Genomic DNA, 8,928 nt, shown 5'->3' with positions numbered 1-8,928 from the left:
CTGCGACTCACTCGAAATTTATAGGGGCGACTCTTAGCACTTGGTTCTGAAGCTCCGAGTGGCGTGACTTGGCCCTTCCTTAGCGCTATAGATTTGGGCTACTGCACCTTCTATTTTATCAGCCCCCTCTCTCGCTTAACCCCCCCCCCTTTAATTATCCCCATGTGTTTATTTCGGGCCGCGCGAATCCCGACAATCACTAGTTGGCAACAAGGAAATAAAAGGTAGGGCCACCAGATTTGGAAAGCCTGCCTTTTCTGCGGCTGAGATCAACTGACGTTGAGTAATTCGGGAGTATCTCTTTAAACGAGCGTCTACGAGGCTCTACCCCGCTTCCTCCACCCTCCCTACCAGCGTCGGGCAACCGGCGATGAGCGACAGCGAAGAGTACGCGAGGGCCTGCGTAAAGGGCCCCGCCTTGGCCAGCGCCTTTAAGAGGGAAGTGGGACGTGATCAGGCCCCACCTCGCGCTCCCTTTTCGTTCACACCTGCTTGTAGGAAGGGGAGGGGGTCAGCCACCGAACATTACAATATTAAGGGGGGGAGGAAGCTATCGCGTGGCTTTTATATTTAGTCACGCGCATGCGGGTTGAGGGTAGACCGCTGCAGGGATTTCCTCGTCCAAAATGGCTGCCGCGATGGATGTTGATACTCCAAGTGGGACAAACAGTGGTGCCGGTAAAAAGCGCTTTGAAGTAAAGAAGGTGAGAAAAGGGAAAGCGATTTGACCTGTTATGGTAACGAAGCCGAACGGACTAGAGAGGGTGTCGCTTCTTTATTATATGTGAATGGGCAGATGTTTAGATTAGGCAGCATCCTCCTGGACCGAGTTTGAGAAGGGGCTGTCATGCGTGGGAATGAGCCGCCAAAGGCTATGGGAAGAAGAGAGGGATGATAGGAAAGTGAGGGAGAGGTTTACCGGTGGACTAAACTAGTCACTAGGCTTTTTAAAGACGGCATTTCGATTACCAGCTCTCGTAGTTCTTTGATTTGGGATGCTTGCGGGGGGCGGGGGGGACGGGACAGTCAGATCTGTGACCAAAAAATTACTGGATAAATGATACATCAGGGAATTGGCCCTTCTTGCTCCGTTCTAACGTCATACCAATCGGTCTTCCTAACCTACATGTATATGGCAATGTTTGTAAATATGAACATATTAATTTCCAATCAATATATGTCCTTATGACTTAGTCCCACAACTTAGTTCACTAGAAATGAAAGTGTTAGGTGTGTATGAGACTACAGGTGATTTGTAAGGATACTTGTAGCTGTCACTGTGGTTGGCTAATTGGAGTAAAAGCTAAAGACGAAGATGTATATAGGACCATCTCCATGGAACAATAATTCTTCTGAAATTTCATAGTAAAGGAAAATGAAATGCTTAAAAATAATCTTTGCTAACAGACTGAAAGCAACTGCAGCAAAATTTAGTTATATTTACTTGAAATAACATTTTTTCAGTTTTGAGTTACAAAACAATCTTTTCTAATTGGAGGGCACATTGAAGGAAAAAAGTCAAATTTAATTGCTATTAAAATGGATGTAACTAATGTGCGTTAAATTATTAAAACATTAAATATTACTATATTGTAGCTTTTAGCATATGTATTGAGTCAGATTGAGAAAAAGGTACTGGCTCAGCTTTAATGATCCACTGGTTATTGAAAATGTTTTTTTGTTTTTCTTATATTTCTTGTATGGGGTTCACATACACACACCTTATTTGATTTGGATTAATATGATGTATTAATATGGTAATTTGGAAACAGTAGTTTGAAACTTTAGCATGTAATCCATAGTTAAATCAAGTATGGCTTAATATGAAATATGAATAAGGCTTTGGGGGTTTTTTTGTTAATGAGAACAATAGAATACATTTGTGCAATAACACTAATGGTTGGGAAAAATCACTGGGACTGAATGAAAAGTGTTAATAAAATAACTAGATACGATTGATTCTGTGTATTGCTATTCAATGAAACATACTGAATGAAATATTGGGTCAGGGATGATGGAGGAAATAGGCAAAATTTATTTTTTTGTAGATACCTATATGCACTTAAATGTCTCTTTTTATAGTGGAATGCAGTTGCTCTCTGGGCTTGGGACATCGTGGTTGACAACTGTGCAATATGCAGAAACCATATTATGGATCTCTGTGAGTACCTTTAGAGAGAATATATGTGTTTGTGCATTGCAAGTCCTATAATTACAGATGTGCAAAGACTAATAGAAAAGTCCAGTGACATAATGAAAAAATAACTTCAAATGGAAACTAGAAGAACTTTGTGAAGTGTGACATAAAGCCTTCTGTTAATTTACTGAAAATACTGGAGATCTGCTGTAATGGATTTCATAAATTCTGTCAAGATAGCAATTTGATGCAGATTGTAGTAAAACATCTCTTGCTGTATCTTTTCTGTGTGATCAATTTTCCTTCCCTGCTTCAGAATATTGATAAGATTCTTGAAAAAAATATGCCCAGATTGTTTCACATAATATGGCATAAAAAAGCTAGCTGAAAGGAATGGCTAGATGCATCCAGGATTTGTTACTGTATCAGGAATCCAGAGATTATCTATTTTAAATGGACATATATTGTATTTCCACTGCAGTGCTTGTAGATTTACTGAAGGAGCATATCATCTTGGAGGCCAACACCATTCTTGGGCTGATACATCATATATGTTTTCCTTAGGGACAACCCTGGTGCTCTAATGCTAACCTCAGATTTGTAATATTGCTATATACTCTGTACATCTTCCTTAAAGAGTAATCCAAAGATGAAAGTTAGATCAAGAAGCCACAAATATATTACAACTAAGCTAAATGCATTATACTGTCTGCCAGTTGACTGCTGAGCCATTTATAAAATAGTGGTGTTAAATGTTAATGTGAAACTGTCTGTATGCATATCGCCATCCTTTTTACACTTAGGAAGGGATATCCAGCTTACTAGGATTGCAGATAAGAACTAACCAGTGATGCATATAAAAATATGAATGTCCCAGAACTTTGAAATAAGAATAGAAAACCTCTTTTTCTAGGTGAAAAACAAATTTGGGAGGAAATGGAAGAATAGATCATTTTTTAAGGATTTGACAGATTATATCAACTTGGTTTGCTTATGAAACTATGAATAGAAAAATGAAAAAGGTTTATTCAAACGGTAATTATAAATACATTGATTGTGTTTACTTAAAATGTTTAATTTCTGTCAAACCAAAATATAAGCTGCTAAAATCTAACAAATGTAGTACCTCTTCATTTTTCACTTTTTTGATTAGCTGCTTCTAATGTCGAAAACAGAAAAACCATTTACAGAACGATAAAATAACCTTTCAAATTGACAGAAAACAGGAAAAAATGAGAAAGGGAAGAAACATGACCCTGAATATACATATTGCCACATGAACAAGTATTGTGAGGATATTTTTGTGCTTCTAAATGGATTCATATAGATATACAGTGAAAACTAGATCTGTGTCTGTTTGTTTCAAATCTATCCTTTGGTGTTAAAATGGCCATATTATGTATATTCAACCAAATAAATGAAATTAAACCATTCTGCAACCGTATTCCAAATGTACATTTGTCTATGTTCATCACAGAAGGAAAGAGGTAAACATGATAAATCCTACCTTTGCTGGTATGACCCTGATTACTTCCTTTGAGAAAATGGGGATCTCAGATTAAAAGGGCTCTTCATTCTTAGGTTAGAAAAATCCTGCTGTATTTAGGTATCTAAAATCTGATTTTATAGTTTTTAGGAAATAGCTAGTTAAAGATTATATGCATATATATACATGATGCCCCAGGTATGGCACATTACAGCAATCTTAACTTTTTGATATTATCTACTGTCTCATTGTTCTGAAACCCCTATATAAAACTGGGCAGTAGAAACGGTATAAATAACATGGTTTTTAGAATATAAGTGGACTCTAGAATTTGGTTGCGAAATTTTCAACTCCATAAAATATTGCTACAAGACGCTACAAGTTTGTATTGGTTTAAAATTTACAATAATTGCTGAGAAAAATCAAACCAGCTGCCAGTGGAGTTGAGGACTGCCCCCGACCTCCGTTCATTCCGCCGGGGCCTGAAGACCTGGCTCTTCGAGCTCTCTGGCCCAGGCTGAGGAAATTTGATTTTAATGGGGGTTTTATTTGACAGGGGCACATACAATTTTTTCTTTTAAAACTTGTTTTAACTTTTGTATTCGGTTTTTTAATTTACCCTGTAAACCGCCCTGAGTCCTTCGGGAAAGGGCGGTATAGAAATGTAATAAAATAAATAAAATAAATAAATAAATAGTAATTTGGAGTTAATTTGGAATTAAGTTGCTTCTAATGGAATAGTAATTTGGAGTTAATTTGGAATTAAGTTGCTTCTAATGGAATCTAGTTCTCTTTCTCTTTTTCAGCTTAACTAGTGCCCTGAATGAATGGTTACTTGATAAAGGCTAGGAAATTAAAGCTACAAAAGTAAAATGGAATTCACAGTGGTTTATGACACAAATATTGTATTATCAATACTGTAGCTTGTTTTTAATAGCATTTGATTGTCCTTAAGAATCAGAATGATGGATTCAAAATGTAGTTAAATTTCAACTCTGCTTGTGAAGACCCATATGCAATCCTTAGTTTTCTGCCAAAGGCAGTTCATATTCTTCCTATGAACTATTTTGGTGAACATAATTTGCCAAAAATAAATTGATAATCCCAATTTGCCTTGAGCACCATTTCTTAATTTTGAGATTTGCAGTAAATAACCATTCAAAATTCAAATTAATGATTCAAATTAATAAATTTCCTTTGCCATTTGCAAAAAAATCATTGAGTCTGAAATATTGTTATTCCTCTTGATTTGTTTTCTTTTTACTTATTTTATCTATTTTTAATGTCTTGATATTAAATTTATTGTAAACTGTTAAGAGATTTCAATAGCAAGTATACCACATTAAATAAATAGAATTCATTTAAATTACATTAGCTAAATGTAGATAGCATAATTATGCCAGTGTTTTTACTAATTTTCCCTTTCTGTCACATTGCAAATTATTATTTGATGGCAGTATTTGAAGGCATTTAGGGCTGCACTCAGCCTTTGGAGAGCTATCAGTTACACATCCATGAAGTATATTCTAGTAGAAGGAATATTTTTATGCCCAGCCCCCCCCTTTCGGGGGGGGGGCTTTAAGACTCATTCCAGTCATGCATGGACACATTAGTCCGTGTCACTATGATTATGAAAATCAAGGTTGTATGCTTGGTCTGTTGGCTTCTATAGCTTCTTATGATGTAATGAAAATAAATGGAGAAATTGTCTATTATGTCTTATTAAGCCTTTTTTGTTACTCATGCAATATAGCTGTCTCATTTCTCCAGTCCCACATTTAGCAGAGAACATACTTGTTGTCACAGGTTCTTGTTTCAGCTATTCAAATAAATAGCTATGAATCCTAACATTAATGTTGTTCTTGTTCTTGCAGGTATAGAATGCCAAGCTAACCAAGCATCAGCTACCTCTGAAGAATGCACTGTTGCGTGGGGTGTTTGTAATGTAAGGAATCTATTTTTATACTATTTAAATACATTTATTATTCAAATTACTAATAATTATTTCCAGTAATAAAAAGATTACTAGAAGTCTTAAGAAGAAAAATATTTACAGCCAGCTTCTAAATTTGGAGGAATGCAGTGAACCTAATAGCATTCTCCTTTGTAACATAATTGAAACTTGTTTACTCTATTGTATTTAGTTGAAACTATTGTATTTATTTACTAATTTTTTATGCTGCCCATCTCATTGATATAGTGACTCTGGACAGCTTACAATAAAAAGGTAAAAAACAATACAAAGCAATTAAAATTAAAAGGATTACCGTATTTTTCGGACCATAAGATGCACCGGACCATAAGACGCACCCAGTTTTTAGAGCAGGAAAACAAGAAAAAAAATTCTTTCTCCTTCTCTCTCTCTCTCCCTCTCTCTTTCTCTCCCTCCCTCTCCCATTGTCCCTTCCTTCCTTCCTTCCTTCCTTCCCTCCCTCTTTGTCCTTCCCTCTCTGCATTAGAGCAGTACCCGCGGAGGCGGCCCTGCAGCCCGGCTTTCTCTTGCAGAAAGCAAGCTGAAACGGAGTGAGGAAGATTGCCAGAAATGCGAATCGGCCGATCTCGCGCTCCTGCAAACTCCCTCGCTCGGTTTCAGCTTCCCTTGCTACAAGAGAAAGCAAGCTGAAACGAGGCAGATTGCAGCAGCGCGAGATCAGCCGATTCGCATTCCTGGCAATCTCCTCACTCCGTTTCAGCCTGCTTTCTCTTGTAGCAAGGGAAGCTGAAACCAAGCGAGGGAGAGTGCAGGAGCGTGAGATCGGCGTTTCTCAGCACGTGCCGATTCGTGCTCCACTTGCAGAGGTTGGGGCTGGCCATACGGATCACCTTCGGACCATAAGACGCACCCTCGTTTTCCCCCCCACTTTGGGGGGAAAAAAGTGCGTCTTATGGTCCGAAAAATATGGTAAATAGAAAGCTAAAAGCTGAGAGGATGGGTCACATAGAGGGTGGAGATCTATATATCAGGCTTTGCCTTGTAATTCCTGGTGATAATTTTTACCCCAAATATGCTGCTGATCTCATCCTCTGAAGCAATTCTACAAAGTAAAAATAGAAATAAAAAAGTTTACAGCATGCTATTTTCATAACTTTCCCCCCTTTTTTTTAGCATGCTTTCCATTTTCATTGCATTTCCCGCTGGCTTAAGACTCGACAGGTATGCCCATTAGATAATCGAGAATGGGAGTTTCAGAAGTAAGTATCATACACTTGCCTAAATAACGGAAATATTGTTAACCACAGCATATATCTAATTTCAGCTAGGTGTTTTGATTATAGGTAGAGTTACATTAAAAGTGTTTTGGCAAGCTGAAATTGGCACTTCCATCTGCTTTAAAGGGATGTAGATGAAGTACAACATTACCACATTTGCTTAAAGGGAAAATGCATGAGCATGTATGAATTAACCCTTTAGGCAGAAAAAAAGTGTCATTGATAAAAGTATAGCATATACTTGTATGCAGATATTCAAGATTGCACATATATTTCATTACATTAGAATGATTGAGTACAAGTCCTCAGGTTAAAAATTCCCTGGTTTAAGAATAACCCCCAGTTAAGAATGGAGCCTACTGCAGCAAAATTTGAGTTAAATATACAGTGATTCAAGTTAAATAATGGTTCAAGTGCAATATACAATATTACTTATACAATAATATTGTTCCAGCTTACATACAAATTTGACTTAAGGGTAAACCTTGGGAACGGTAGAGCTTAAAATAGAATCCTGTACTCAGGATTAAGCATTTTTGGAAATAAAGTTAGTTAATCTAATGTCTATTAAGATACCAATAACAGTATAAAGTATATTTGTAAACTTAATTTGATAAATACAGATTTGCAACCAAAGAATGAGGCAGATTTGCAACTACATTAGTAACATTTATGGCCAAATGACTGTTAAATTTGATAAAGTATCAGTATTTATTGTAATAAGCAGCAATACAATCTCTGTAACATTGAGAGATTTCTGTTGACCTTAATTAATATATAAAGAATAAAATCGCAGCATCATAAAAGAATCAATAGAACTTCAGAGCAAGGTGATAATATTGCTTAAGATTTACAGAGATTTTGAACATTCTGTGTCATGTAATGTAGTGTGCAATACATTTCATATCAACTGCCCATGAGTTAAATATGGTATAAGCATGACGTTTCATTCCTTTTTAAATGGCAGAACTGCCAGCTTGTGCAAAACAGCCGTTAACAAGCAGTGTAATTTTCTTACCAACCAGAAGTGATTTACTTACACTTTCTTCTAGTACGTTTTTTCAAAACCAATTTAGCTAACTTTCCTGCTATTTCCTATTGTTCTCCAATCCAAGTACTAACCAGATAATGCACAGGCCAGGTTATTTGCAGGAACATCTCTCCCTGAGAATATCTGCCCATCCCACTTTGTTAGATATGCGCACTCCAGGTCCCCTTCCCTTAAATGTTGTCATCTGATGGGACTTCAGAGACATGTCTTTTTTCTGGCTGCCCCAGCCCTTTGGAGTAGTCCCCCCCATCTGAAATCTGAGGGATCTTACCCTTTTAACTTTCTGGTAGTCCATGGAGACTGACTTTTCCTTTATGCTAGGATGGGAGTTTTGTTGGGAAGCTGTTTGGCCTGGTGCCAGAAGGAGGTGTGTGTGTGTGTGTGTGTGTGTGTGCGTGCGCACGTGCACGCATGCATATATATACACACACACATGTATGTATATATGTATATATTATTTTCAATGGATTATTTTGAACCAATTAGAATCATTACATGAGATAAGCAGTTCTATAAATAAATAAATTTATCCCTGCCATAAATTATAAAGCTAAATAATTTTTTTGTAGCTTAGAAAAATGATTGTATTCTGACATAATTGCTGGTTAGTCCTAAAAGGAAAATACTTTTTTTTCTAGGTATGGACATTAGCAGGAGAGCCAAGATCCCCAAGTTTATTCTGTCTTAACTTAAGCCTTTCACAGTGCAAGTGGGCTGATTCTGTTATGCCATTTTTGTTTTTTCTTAATGCAGTCATTGTGAGTAATAATAAACCTTTTTGGTCTCCTGTTTGAGTTGCTTCTTGAATTTTCATAACTTTAATTATTTTAGTCATCAGTTCCTTGCAATTACATATTCTGAATAATTATTTACACATAATCCATAATTTGCATACAGTTGACTAATGCAACCTATAAAAAGCACATGGTCAAAAACCCTTGTGTAAACAAATGCAGCTGTCATCAAATCATAACATTTAAAACTTGTAGAGATCAGCAATATGAAGCCACTTTTCCATTTCTTACAAAAGGTAAGTATACTAGA

General features: G+C 36.7%; 1 protein-coding gene across 1 annotated transcript; it reads left to right on the top strand.

The window, feature by feature from the left end:
• The first annotated feature begins 544 nt into the window (after nucleotides 1-544).
• Nucleotides 545-8,671, top strand: RBX1 (ring-box 1). Its single transcript, XM_081331869.1, has 5 exons — nucleotides 545-704; nucleotides 2,083-2,161; nucleotides 5,498-5,568; nucleotides 6,730-6,815; nucleotides 8,523-8,671. Exons 1-5 carry the CDS (start codon nucleotides 627-629, stop codon nucleotides 8,533-8,535), a joined length of 327 nt encoding a protein of 108 aa, XP_081187995.1. The 5' UTR covers nucleotides 545-626; the 3' UTR covers nucleotides 8,536-8,671.
• Nucleotides 8,672-8,928: the final 257 nt, after the last annotated feature.

Source organism: Vipera berus (genome assembly GCF_964194415.1).
Source record: "Vipera berus genome assembly, chromosome: 6".
Lineage (NCBI taxonomy): Eukaryota > Metazoa > Chordata > Lepidosauria > Squamata > Viperidae > Vipera > Vipera berus.
This window is presented reverse-complemented; position numbering and strand designations above follow the sequence as displayed.

What these genes read in the sequence shown, in the direction of transcription:
- RBX1 (XM_081331869.1), top strand. Translation starts at nt 627, where the DNA reads ATGGCTGCCGCGATGGATGTTGATACTCCAAGTGGGACAAACAGTGGT. An exon ending in AAACCATATTATGGATCTCT is followed by an intron (nt 2,162 to 5,497) that starts GTGAGTACCTTT and finishes TTGTTCTTGCAG; the next exon opens with GTATAGAATGCCAAGCTAAC. An exon ending in TTGCGTGGGGTGTTTGTAAT is followed by an intron (nt 5,569 to 6,729) that starts GTAAGGAATCTA and finishes CCTTTTTTTTAG; the next exon opens with CATGCTTTCCATTTTCATTG.